General features: G+C 37.9%; 1 protein-coding gene across 2 annotated transcripts in view; it reads right to left on the minus strand.

The window, feature by feature from the left end:
* The window catches only part of UNC5D (unc-5 netrin receptor D), a 584,232-nt gene that overhangs the window by 259,052 nt on the left and 310,616 nt on the right, over positions 1–14,564 (minus strand). The window contains exon 1 of one of the 2 annotated variants that reach the window (XM_010370595.2): positions 3,428–3,628. The exons of the other annotated variant lie outside the window; for it this stretch is intronic. Within the exon in view, the coding sequence (XP_010368897.1) occupies positions 3,428–3,515 (88 nt within the window). The 5' untranslated portion in view covers positions 3,516–3,628. Of the gene's footprint in view, positions 1–3,427; positions 3,629–14,564 lie in introns of those variants that run through there. 2 annotated transcript variants of the gene reach the window in all.

A 14,564-nucleotide genomic window follows, 5' to 3' on the forward strand; every position in this document is an offset into this window, starting at 1 on the left:
TTCTTCAATTTTGGGACCTGAACTGGCTTCCTTGCTCCTCAGCTTGCAGATGGCCTAGTGTGGGACCTCACCTTGTGATCCTTAGTCAATACTCCTTAAGCAACTCCCCTTTATATATACATCTATCCTATTAGTTCTGTCCCTCTCGAGAACCCTGCCTAATGCACTCACCCATCAGATCCAACTCTCTGAAAAGACTCTGGGAAAGGGGTGCATCTTGTGGCCTCACCTGGTTTTCTGCATGCCATCCCTGCGGTTGTGACCAGAGCCTCTTACTATTCATGCTTAAGTTAAGAACCCAAATCAGAAAGCGCTGTCAATGGTAAACCTAATTCATTAAAAACAGGAGTATTGCTCTGACTGGGCATGGTGGCTCACGCCTGTAATCCCAACACTTTGAGAAGCCTAGGCAGGCAGATCACTTGAGGTCAGGAGTTTGAGACCAGCCTGGCCAACATGGCAAAACCCTGTCTCTACTGAAAATAAAAATAGTATCCAGGCATGGTGGCATGTGTCTGTAATCTCAGCTACTTGAGAGACTGAGGCAGGAGAATCACTTGAACCTGGGAGGCAGAGGTTGAAGTGAGCCAAGATCCTGCCACTGCACTCCAGCCTGGGCGACAGAGTGAGACTCTGTCTAAATTAAAAAAAAAAAAAAAAAAAAAAAAAAGAGTAATGTTCTGTTTCAGAACTACAGGAGGATTTCTTAAAAGTAAAAACAGGTACAAAGGCTCAGACTTCAAGAGGTATTTTGTATAAGCAAGAAAATAAAAGACACTGAGGCAGTAAATGGCTCCTAATGACTGGGAACACACATGCACAGTTTGCCACTGGAAAAAATTAAACATAACTGTAACTTGATTTTTCCAAATAAGATTTTTTTTCCCATTAAATACATCAGCTTAAGAGGAGGAAAAACAGCCGCACATAACAAAGAGTTTAAGAGACTATAAGCCTTGAAATGTATTTGCAATGGAAAAGCTAACTCACATTCAAGTAATTGTCAGCATCAAAAAATCGTGAAGCAAATACTCTAAAAAGTAAGGGCAAACAGTTTATGTCAAAAGTATAACAAAGTCAGAAAATAAAATGTGTATATGTCACAGGTAGTAAGAGGGGTTTCGGGGTAGAATCTCAGATGTAGTTTTTTAAAAAGTATTTTAATTGTATTTAAAATGGATTTCATAAAATAAATCACATATTGTTTTGTTACTGAATGCTTATGCAAATTTCTGTCTTCAACAAATACCAAGTCCCCGCAGGCTTTTGTAAATCCATACGTTAGAGGAAATGACAAAAGTATTAAAAGATTTTATATGAACATCAACTGCTTACACTCCCATTAGAGGCTTTAGTTCTGTCCAATTCATTGTTCAATTCATAAAAGGGCCACTTGATAAACAATACATACCCAAACCTACAGTGGTAGGCTGAGTAGACAGGCACAGACGTGCAATCTGAATGAAGCATTTTTGCTTTACTAGTAACGATGCATAAATATGTCTATTTATCTGGCATAAATAAATGCCGAATAAGTAAAGGCACTAGATCATGTAATAGATCAAGTTTTAACCATTCAACTCACAAAACACAGAGAGATCTAAAGGCAATTAGGTTCCCCTTCTCCCATTTTAATATATGTCCTTTAGATAAAGCAGCATGTTCAGCCTGCATCTGAAAGACAGAGCAGGACAGTGGAATGGACAAGCCTGAGGGTAACTGTCCTAGCTACCCAAGGATCCCCCTTAAGGATCAATCTTAAGCCAGGCACAACTCATGCCTGTAATCCCAGCACTTTGGGAAGCAAAGGTGAGAGGACCACTTGAGCCCAGCAGTTTGAGAACTGCCTGGACAACATAGTGAGACCCTCTTCTCTACACAAAAATTTAAAAATAAAAAAATTAGCTGGGTGCATGCCCGTAGTCCCAGCTACTCGGGAGGCTGAAGTTGGGGGCGGGGGAGCGCTCACTTGACCTCAGAAGGTCGAGGCTGCAGTGAGTCAAGATCACACCATTGGCATTCCAGCCTGGGGGACAGAGACAGAGAGAGACCCTGTTTCAGAAATAAATAGAATAAAAAAAAAAAGAATCAGTTAGCATTCAGAGGATGACAAAAAGGTAGAATGTAACATTACATTTTTATTCTTAAATACAAAAAGGGCTGAGATCCATGAAAATAAGAAACAAAGGAAAAGGATTTATTAGAGTGGCAGTGGGAAGGTGAGGGATTGTAGGTATATATTTATATAGGTAAATATCACTATTTATTTGTATCCGTCTAACAAATGAGGTAGGTGAAAAGAAGAATCTTTTTTTTTTTTTTTTGCTTTGTACAGTGAAGTGCTGGGAGTGGTTACTACCTATCCCTGTACCTTGCCCCGCCTTCTCACACCCCAAGTTCCACACTGGGTCAGGCTTTCATTCCTGGTGCAGCAAAGCCCTGCCCAGCAGGGGGCTTCCCTCCAGCAAGAGGGCTTAATCCCCTCAGCAGGCCGCCTCTCCAGGAGGACACCCCTTCTTCATCCCACAGGGCAATGAGTCACCTCTCTCTCCCCTTCTTCAACCCACACTTGCCAACCATGCTCAGCCCTGCCCAGTAGTTTTGAACTGAATTCTTCAGGAAATCGTCAATTCTTTCAGTAAAAGGGAAGGCTAGGAAAGAAAGAAGAACAGGAACTGAAGTGGAAACTTTTAAGGGGCTTATAAATTGCTGACAGATTCTATTCTTTGGGACAGGGTGACAAGAGGTCACTTACTTTAATAGTTTTATGCAAGACTGCATGAATGCTTTTTTTCCTTCAAGATAAATTTATTCATAATCTCAACACATATGCCACAACTCCACTTTATAATTCAGAGAAAAGTTTTAAATTCTGGTAGGACAAATGGCTGGTGACTGATCCAGCCATCTGCCTCCTTCCACACCACATTCACAGCAGAGGCTGGAAAAATAACAGACACAGATGACCTACTTGCAGGTCAGCATGGTCAGGTGACACTGGTTTAGCACATGAGTCATAAATAGAAGCTTCTGTGAAAGCTTGTATTTCCCTGATATCAAGAATAGGTTTGACCAGGTGTGGTGGCTCATGCCTGCAATCCCAGCACTTTGGGAGGAGGAGGTGGGGGGGATCACCTGAGGTCAGGAGTTTCAGACCAGCCTGGCCAACATAGTGAAACCCTGTCTCTACTAAAAATACAAAAATAAGCCAGGTGTGGTGGCGCATGCCTGTAATCCCAGCTACTCAGGAGGCTGAGGAAGGAGAATCACTTGAACTCTGAAGGCGGAGGTTGCAGTTAGCCGAGATCACACCGTTGCATACTAGCCTGAGTGAAAGAGAGAGACTCTGTCTTAAAAAAGAAAAAAAAAAAAAAAAAAGAATAGGTGTGGTTGGTATTGTCCTTTCTCCTGTTTGTTCCTGACTTACCTGGGGAAGTTTGGGAGGAAAAGTCCAACAGGAACCCAGAAGTCCCAGCACAGACATCACTGAGAGCTGTAACTAACAGCAGGATCATCCACCCTTAGATAATATATTGCAGCTTTTTTTTTTTTTTTTTTTTTTTTTTACAATCCCTACTTATTTAAAGCTACTGATAGATTGTCTGTTGTGACAGAAAACGTTCCTCACTGATCCAGCTGCATCTTCCTTCTTACACAAAGCCAGCACTCCAAGCTTCACTTAATTAAATCCTAATGCCGTCAGCTGTTCAGGAAAGAACCTTGGTAGGCTAAGGAATGTGGAAACTCTGTTAGCAGAAAGACAAAATAAGAGCTGCCATTTACCAAGTGACTACAGATTGTGGTAATAAGTCTTCTACATGGATTTGATCATTTAAGAGACACAGAAACTCTCCGAGGTGGGTGTCATCGTGCAACTGAGAAGATGCTTTAATTATATGCCTTGTCTAAGGCTGCACTGACAGTAATTGCTGGGCTCAGAACTTGAATGCAGGTCTCTGACTCCAGCCACCTCAGAATTCCATTTTGTTTCAGAGGAATAGACTCTTACAAGTCTGATACTCTAATTTAGTGAATGCCTGTCGTAGGGTAATAGGGTGCAGTTCATAAAACCGAAAGATGATACAAAAACACACATTATCTGTGAGTCACTGCTTCACTTACAATAAGTGTGATATTTACCTTAAAGATCATTTGGTTAATCTGTCAGCTGGACTGTGATTCCAGGTCAGGATGGGTGTGTTAGGAACCCCTCCCAGAGAAGGCCTTGAGAAAATAAATATTTTTGAGAACTAGCGTTCTACTAACTATATTTAACTGACTAGACATGCTCACCAATGTCAGGAATAAAGAAGTCAAAGAATAATTGTTTGAGAATAAAATAATAAGAATTTTTCTGTGTTTCATTTAGAAACAAATGTTTCTTTTAAAGCAGGAATATTTAACAACTAAAATTCCAATTAAAATATAAGGATGTGGTGAACATTAGCAAGAAAAACAACTCGGCCAAAGGCAGTGCCATTCTATTAGGGTTAACCATAATAAACTGCCAATATTTGATCATTTAGATGTGTTGTATTTGTAATGCAATTGGGCACAACGGGGCCCACAGTCATCCAAAATTGGGATTCATAAAATCCTGATCCATTGGATTATTAAGTGAAGTTGAGCATCAAGAGGTTTTGAGACATTCTAAATTATTTGTATACTTTTTTCTTAAGAGGATATTACTTTGAAATACATATCACTTTTTTTCTCCCTTTCTGTCTCCAAAGTGTGCTTGTTTTTTCACTATACAGGTGTTTGTTTCAAAGTGTAAACAGGGACCACACCAAAAAGCAAAGACTGAATCTGCTAAAACTAAAGAAGTTTACATGAGAATCAAATAACCTGATAAAGTGTGCGTTAACTCTGTGACCTTGGGTAAGTAACTTAACCCTGATGTTCCATTTTTCTCATCCACAAAAATGGATGACTAAAATCTGTTGATGTTTTGTGATGTTAAAATATATGTAAAAATAGAGTAAGTGGTTAAACATTACATACATATTATGCGGCACCATGACCACCACCTTCAGCATCATCACTGTGTGGACAAAGAATAGCATAAAAAGGAAACAATTACAATTATCATCCCTATGATTTCCATCCCCAAATTTATCCTAACATTTATATTTTGATTTTCTGATTGCTATTGTCATTTTCATCTCAGAGTCTTAGTGATATGGACCCTTGCTTATAACACTTCTTTATCATTTGCTCCCTGTAGCTACATTAGTAAAATTCTGTTAGGTAAAAAGTTCTGAACACATGCTGTGAAGCACTTATTCAATAAACATACAGTGAAATGGTTACACTGTACACCAGGCACATGGCTATCTTACAAAGCAGGCTAATACACAGTGGGTTTCCTGTTGGCCAGGTCCCAAAACTATTGGCTTTAATATACGAGTAGTTAATAAGCATAGGAGATTTCATAATATTCCAGAGTCCCTCTCACTGCAATATGTAAATAGAGTAAGGCTCCTTAGAATTAGCTCTTTAACTTCCATTCATTTACTGTGAGTGTATTGGTCCACGGCAATGTGCAAGTCAGAGCAGAAAGCCATGGCAGGAAAACCAAGTTACATAATCTAAAAGAGAATACAATAGAGCCAGGCTCTCTGCCTTTGTTTATGTAAATGTGACTTGTCTCCATATGGTTACTTAATTAGATAGGGGATGCATTTCGCCCATTTAATGCAGAACAGCACCCGGAATTTTACATACCAAATATTTAACGCAATTTATGAAATACAGACTCTTTCCCTAGGCCCCAGTAAAAGTTTTTTATTTTTAACTTAAAAACTATTCTTTCTTCCTAACCTGTAATCAAAATGGAAATGTTTTATATCATTGCGTTTGCATCATTTACCTCACCTGTGCAAATCTTGTATATGACTAAGATATTATTTTATTGAGCAGATCTTAAACCCTGCAGAATGAAAGATGGGAAACAGCACTTAAGACACATTCAAAGAAATCAAACAGCCATTCTTAGTTCCTTAAAGAACTTCAAATTTCAGTATACCCTACAAAAGCACATTCATTATTCTCCAATTTATCAGTTTAATACGTTCAATGTATTTAACACGTTTTTTTTTTTTTCAATAGATGTGTATGCATGCCTGCTAAGATTATACAATGTTCCAGGTACTAGGGATTCAAAGATGACTAAGACATAGTTACTTTCTGCCAGGAGCTCACAAACTAAAAATAGAGATAAATAGTAACAAATCTATGACAAGAATGCCTACAGTAAATTGGAAGTATATGCAAAGTGTCATCAGGTACAGAGGAGAGAGCCTAACTGTCCCTGGGAAGGTTTATGGCAGGCATCACAGGGAAGATTACCCCTCATCACAGCCTGGATCAACGTGCTGACCAAGTGAGCAAGTTGGAGAAGGTATTCCAATAGTGCAGACATTAAAAGGTAAGAGAGAAATTTTAGGGAGTGTGGGATGGCTGAAATATTACATGCCACGAGTACATGGAAAGGAACTTGAAAAGTTAGGTAGAGCTAAATATCATCTTCATTAGAATGCACATTTTAAAGAGTTTGAGATTTTATTAAACCATTGGTCTTATGTGGGTCTGTTAAATTCAGTTGAGACTAAAGCTGCCTCCTGACATATTTTAAATTATGCCTAAAGTCAACGGTTCACATCGTGTTCACATAAGATAAACACTGAGCTGTAACTGATCTGGCTGTTTCTGAACTTCACTTCCGTTTTCTAAACATCACTTTCCTTTTCTGTCCATAAATCTTCTTTGACCACGTGGCAGCGTGGAGTCTCTCTAAACCTATTTTGGTTCAAGGACTGCTTGATTCGTGAACAGTTCTTTGTTCAATTCAACTCGGTTAAATTTAATTTGTTTAAAGTTTTTCTGTTAGCAATTCTAACATCTCTCCTTTCTGCGTGCCTTGAACTAGGAACTTTCAGAGATGCAGACACAGAGTAACCACCAGATTATAGAAAGAAAGCTGTCTTGGTTTACAGCACGGGCCCTAAGACCAGTTCAGCTGTGCATACTTTGAATGCCGGAAAACCCATGCTGGTCCTAATATACAGGACAGTTATTCTTTCAGCCACATTAACACAGGTGACTTATTTCCCAAGAGGGCCACAAGGGAAAGTTTTGTTTTTCTTTGATTGTTAACTTGTAACCATCATTTTAGCTTTTACTTCAGTCATCACCAAAACTGGCCTCTCAAATTAGATCTAAGCCAGAGATTCTACACCAGTTATGATGGCAGGTACAGTTTTGTCCCCTAATGGAAACATACAGTGATTTAACCGGAGACACCTGTTCCCATAACAGTTTATTCAAAGAGACTGAAGTAAGATGTCAAATTGAGTCCAGGTGTTTTTCTCTGGGTCTTGCAATGTTAGTAATTTAAGTTTGTGTTAAGTTTTTTGTTTTTTCTCTATTTTTAGGTTTCTAGAATAAACACATAACCAGGAAACACACACACACACACACCTGCTTTAGTGAAAGAATATAAAAGGCTTCATAAATTATGGCAATTCTAGCTTTCACTTCATGGTCTCTAACTTTAGTGTATTAAAATCCACGTATCAGGGAAAAACAAAATATAAATGTATTTAGGAAAAAATGAAAAAGAATAAGATTATAAGATTTATAACAATTATTCATTTTAAGATGTAGAAAGGAATATTTTGCTGAGAATATGGAGACGGAGTTTGTAAATTGTTTAATTCCTCCCCCAACAATGGATACATTTGTGTATGAATATGTACCACTGACAAATTTTCAAATTCATCTGAAAACCTAGTGGGATCTGGGAAAGGTTTTGCTTTCAAAATGTTACTGCTTTTCATTTGTAACTGACAGTTTTCAAGAGTGAGGCCATTCATAGTTATGGGAAAATGGTTGTTTTAATGCAACATTGAATGGCAGAAAACCAAACAATCAAACACCATTCTCATATTTTTCACTCCTGGAAAATTACCTTTCAGGAAGAGCTTTATGTTTTATGTTCTGCACACTAATACAGCAAGGATTTTCAATCTTTTTATGACAAAAAGAAGAAACAAAAGAGGGAAAACAAAACTGTTAAGGAACAAACATTAAATTCTCTTTGAAAGAAGTACACTCCTATTAGATGTCAGGTCACATAAAATCTCAGACTGTGGCCATTTAGCTGCATATCTCATTTAGCAGTTTTGACTGGAACATGGTTTGATGTAAACTTTGGTATGTGATGTGAACACAGGCAAAGTAGGGTGGAAGATCACCTTAGAGAAAATTCAAACCAACTCTCCTATCTTAGAAGCCATCCAGGCTCTCAGAGGCTAAACAACTTGTCAACAAGTTCTAAGTCACAGGCACAGGATAAAAACCTCTTTGCACTGACATCCAGAACAGCATTTTTTGTCATGATGCCGATTTAGTTTTGGTGGAACACGAAATATTAAATTGACAACTAAATTTTGATTTATTATCTGTTGAGAAATTTTACCCTCCAAAATCTTGGAAAGTATCTTTTATGGTGATCTTGTAACTTGTAAACATTCTATAGTCCAATATAGTAAAATTGAAAACATAGTTAACATTTTATGATATATTATAGAAAATTATGGTTTATACTAAATTATAGAAAAATACAAATACATGTTAAAAATATTCTTACCCATTGTCACCAAATTCCCAAAGACCAATACTATTAATAATTCGATATGATTCATTCTAGTATCTGTTTCAGATGTATACTTAATAGGTTGGTTTTGTATACATAGAACACACATATATTTGTAATATGTTATCTCATTTTTTTTCATGGTATTACCTCCTCATAAAACTGATTCTAATGACTGCAGGTGTGTCAGTGTTGATCTATTTCTTTACTATTTAATATTTAGTTATATCTAAATTTTAGTATTATATTGATACTATAATCCTCCACATATCTATATCATACCCAAATTTATGTCTTCAGTAGAGTTGTCTCTCTGAAGCTTCAATTCTACACACAAAATTGCCTCTAAATATATTTACTTAAATGTCCTGAAGACCCCTCAAACTTTTATGCCTCAAACAGACTTATTGCTTGGCCCCAATACTATTTTTTGGCCTACATCCCATAAAGCTCGTAATGGCTCTAGGATTCACTGGGTTCCCTAAGCTAGATCTTGGGTATCACCTACTTTTCTCCCATTCATCCCCTATATCGAATTCATCACTAAACCCCATTGATTCCCTCTCCTAAATATCCTTCAAATTCAGCAATTGCTCTTCATCTTCATTCTTCCTATGCTTGTCTGAGTCACCACCATCATTCCCCTACATGACTACAATGGATCCTTTCTGTCTTCTGCCTCCCCTCCTTCAATCCCTCCTACATACTGCAAAGCAGAATGCTCTTTCCAAAATGCAAATTCAAATATGTCATTCTGTCTTGAAGTTCTTAATCCTTTGGATAAAATTCCTGTCTTTTGAATAAAATTCTTATACATATACGTGTGTGTGTGTGTGTGTGTATATATATATGTATGTATTTATCATGACTGATGAGGCCTTTCATGATGCGGTCCCTGTATTTATCACCAGCTTCGATTTCTAATCACTTCACCATCTGGAAGCTATAGGGACTGCTACTCATTTCTTTTAGGTATCTAAGTGCTCTTCACCTGGAGCTCACACGCATGCTTTTCCTTCTCCCCCATGATACAAATGTCCCCCCTCTTTTGCTTATAGCTGATTCTCCTCCTTTGGATTCAGCTTAGTTGACACATCTTATGTAAGGCTAACAGAGTTCCCCAAATCCTAGGTTGGTTACATTCCTCTTCTTTGCCCTTCCATAATACTTCATATGACTAAGCAACTATTCATGTATACCAATGCCCAATTATTCATGTATGTAACTATTCATGTATATTATGTATATCTAGACTATAGTTTCCATGAAAGCAAAGGATGTGTGACCCTTCATTATTTATATCACCAATGGTTAAATAGCTCTGAGACTCTACTTATGTTGAATAAACTTTTTTGAAAATAAATATATATAAATAAATCTGTGAAAAAACACTATGGACCATGATCTTTGCAATAAAATATACTGAGTGCAAATGATGCACTAGTAGATATCTTTTTAAATTTTTATTATTTTAATTTTTATTTATTTACTTATTTTGAGACAAGATCTTCTCCAGGCTGGAGTGCAGTAGTGCCATCATAGTTCACTGCAGCCTCGAATTCCAGGGTCAAGTGGGCCTCCCATCCCAGCCTCCTTAGTACCTGGTACTACAGATGTGTGACACCACGCCCAGCTAATTATTTTCACTTTTTATGGAGACATGTTTTCTCTCTGTTGCCCAGGATGGTCTTGAACTCCTGGTGTCAAGTGATCCTCTCACCTCGGTCTCCCAAAATGTTAAAATTATAGGCATGAGTCACCGTATCCTGCCCTAAATTTATTTTCAAAAGGAGTATTCAAATTGATATGGGCACCAGCATTATAGCAGCTTACCAGTTTTCCTCATCTTCACCAGCTTTGAACATAATCTTTGAGATATTTGTTAGTTAAATAAAAATAATATTAATGGATAAAAATAATATTAATTGCTCAATATATACTTTCTGATTACTAGCAAAATATTAAACCATATTTTTCCACTATTTTTGTTTACCTTCTTAATTCTTTCTTTATATTTTTGTCATTTAAATTTTATGTTTTATACAGTTTTAAGGAGAATGTGGCTCTATAATATCTAAAAAGAAGTAAAACATAATTTGAATATATATATTTCATTGTCTTAGCATCAAGATCTTAAATGATATCAATAACACCTTGTTTTTGTTTGTTTGTTTTGTTTTTGAGACAGAGTCTCACTCTGTTGCCCAGCCTGGACTACAGTGGCATGATCTCAGCTCACTGCAACCTTCGCCTCCCAGGTTCAAGCGATTCTCCTGCCTCAGCCTCCCAAGTAGCTGAGACTACAGGTGAACGCCACCACACCTGGCTAATTTTTGTATTTTTATTAGAGACAGGGTTTCACCATAGTGGCCAGACTGATCTCTAACTCCTCACTTCATGATCAGCCCACCTTGGCCTCCCAAAGTGCTAGAATTACAGGCAGGAGCCACCGTGCCCAGTCACACCTTGCTTTTTATGTTATTTCTTCCAATTCATTAATTCATTCGTGATCATATTTTTAAAATAATTTTGGATTGCAGCAATCAAGAGATGAGTTTAACTATTCCAAATGCAACAGAATTTTGACCAGAATGGGTATCTCTAGACAAAAGCAGGTCTTGTGCAGGGAAGAACATACATCTTTAAAAAATAAAAATAGAAATTAATGCTTTATGTGGAGGATTCATAAAGAAAAGGAAAAGAAATGGGATTTGTTTTCAGTTTCTTAATGAGATGACCTTCTTTTCACAACAAATTCCTTCTTCTGGAAATCACCTAAGACATTGATATGAGGATGAAGTTTTGAAGCTCATATGAAATCCTTTAATTCCTTTGTAATTTTTCCTTATACACAGATTTAGTTGAGCCTGCTGGGATGTGGTATTTAGTCAAGATTGACAATACACCACATGGTACCAGTGTCCAGTAATAGAAGCTGTGCCCTGATTTGATTTGACAGTTATCTGATTGGGATGTGAAACTTGTACAACAGAGGGGGCTTAATTTCCTTATCCTCCTTGGAGAAAATGCTAGACACAGTCAGAAACAGATTTATACCAAGTTGTATTTGAAGCACAAAATATTGTTCCTCCTGATATTTTTTATCAAGAGGCAACCTGCTGCACGGAAACAAATGTGGGCTTTGGAGTTAAGACAGAGCTAGATTCAAATCCAAGCTTTCTTATTATTTAGCTGTGTGATCTTAGACAAGATATCTAATTTACCTTACCTTCTATATTCTTCCAGGTAGAAAGAGAATATCAAACCACAAGGTTATTGTGTGCATTCAATAGCTACATGAAAATAAACTTGGATAATGTATGGCATATAATAGGCACTCAGTCTATAATATGATATTGTATAGCATATTATTATTAAGGAAAAATTAAGGGATGGGTGGAGAAGGATGAAGCAGAGCTAGAGTCGCATCCTGTAGATTATTATGACTTTTTTATTTGTGAGGGAGAAACTGCTAGAGCAAGAGCCCAGTCTACTCAATGGTACTCCAGGAAAAGCCTGAATATTTTACATATTTTTTCCTTACAAAGCAATATCTAACATTACAACCCAGTAGCCAATTCTAGAGACCTGGATGCTCTTGAAGGGTGAAGGCTACTTGCCTTTGCCATAATGTGTTTGGTAAAGAGCTTTATGTACATCACTGGAAGACCTGCTGTTGTACCTCAAGATTTTGGCATTTGACTTACGGAGCTTAAAAACAAAACAAAAGCAAACAAACAAAAAAACAAAACCAATAAAAGAAAAACACAAAAAACAGCAACAGCAACAACAAAATGTCTATTACATATCTGAGCTGCTTAGTATTACCTAATCAGCTTAGTTGCACTGTGGTGAAGCCTGGTATGCATACTGTCAGCAAGAAGAATGGGGGGAGAAGAGCACTCTAACAGAGTAAGTTTAATTGCATTATGTGATTTAATTATGTAGTTATCTCAGCACCCTACCTCCATGTACAAATAAATAGGAATCAGACAATCACGTGCATATTGCTAGGCCATTATAGTTTGCTATTTATCATCAATAGGTTGATAGCTTGCAGGTATCCATGGCTTATAGCAAGCACTTAATTTTGTTGGCACCCAGGGTCTGGGTCAGGAGATCGTTAATGGCCTGTATTACTACTGTACAGGTTTTGAAATTAAAAGAAACAACCAACATTACTTGGTACTTTGGGGGAAGATATTAAACCATCAATCAAATGGGTCAGTGTGCCCTAAGAGGAATGAGGCATTCGGTAACATTTAGAGGTAACTTCCAGAGCAAATATGTGGGAGTTCAGAGAGTTTCAAAATTTTTGTGTTAGGTAAGTAGGCATAGAAAGGGAAAGAAAAAAATGGATGTTGATATCATTGCACTATATATGTATATATTTTCTTCTATCTCTCAATCTTTTTTTGTAGCCCAAATATATATTAAAACACATTTGACTACAGGGGCTTTCCTGATCAAATGTAGTATCTTTGAGCATTTCAAAAATTAGCGAAAGGACACTGTATATCCCAGGAAGGACCTATTTTGTGGTACCTTTACTCAAAAATGGCCCTGAATACTTTTTGGATGCTATTTTATATAAATGAGTAAACATAGTTATTTTGAATTGATCTTGAAGTAAATCTAGAATCATCAACCCAAAATTTCTCCAGCAGAAGACCAGAGTAAACGTAACTTATTTTGAATTGATCTTTAAGTACATCTAGAACTATCAACACAAGGTTTCTCAAACAGGATACCAGTGATGGTGTTTATAGTTGATGTCACATTAGTGTTAGAATTTAACATCATAACTGAATATTAGAAATAAGCACACTTAGTACTCACATATGAAGACAATGTCATTAAAAGACATTAAAATCCGTGTTTAGACAGTGTTTAAAGTTGACAGTATGATGGAAACAATGGCATAACAGTGTCAGAGAAAGCTGACAAACACCATTATGAGTTGCTCATCAAAAAAACTCTAGATATATGCTACATTACCATTTCCTCCTTATAATATTATATAATTCCTGTGATATAAAACCACAAAAGAAAACTGAGGCCTACAAATTACTTTTTTGCATTGACAAATGATTAATATTAAATCAACTATAAAAATAACCAGTTGTTTCTAGAATTCATGATAAACTTAACTGGGCATTGTCAATGATTAAATATTGTATCCTCCCCCTTCCCACTGCCAAATTAAAATGTTGAAAATCTGATGCCCCGGGGGCGGAGCAAGATGGCCTAATAGGAACAGCTCCAGTCTCCAACTCCCAGCGCGAGCGACACAGAAGACCGGTGATTTCTGCGTTTTCAACTGAGGTACTGGGGACATCTCACTAGGCAGTGCCAGACAATTGGTGCTGGTCAGCTGCTGCAGCCTGACCAGCGAGAGCTGAAGCAGGGCGAGGCATCGCCTCACCTGGGAAGTGCAAGGGGGAAGGGAATCCCTTTTCCTAGCCAGGGGAACTGAGACACACAACACCTGGAAAATCGGGTAACTCCCACCCCAATACTGCGCTTTAAGCAACGGGCACACCAGAAGAATATATCCCTCACCTGGCCGGGAGGGTCCCACGCCCACAGAGCCTCCCTCATTGTTAACACAGCAGTCTGCGGCGATCTAACCTCAAGGCAGCAGCGAGGCTGGGGGAGGGGTGCCCGCCATTGCTGAGCCTTAAGTAGGTAAACAAAGCCGCTGGGAAGCTCGACCTGGGTGGAGCTCACAGCAGCTCAAGGAAACCTGCCTGTCTCTATAGACTCCACCTCTGGGGGCAGGGCTCAGCTAAAAAACAACAGGGGAAACAGCAGAGGCCTGAGCAGACGCGAACGACTCTGTTTGACAGCTTGAAGAGAGCAGTGGATCTCCCAACACGGAGGCTGAGATCTGAGAACGGACAGA

Source organism: Rhinopithecus roxellana, chromosome 9 (assembly GCF_007565055.1).
Source record: "Rhinopithecus roxellana isolate Shanxi Qingling chromosome 9, ASM756505v1, whole genome shotgun sequence".
Lineage (NCBI taxonomy): Eukaryota > Metazoa > Chordata > Mammalia > Primates > Cercopithecidae > Rhinopithecus > Rhinopithecus roxellana.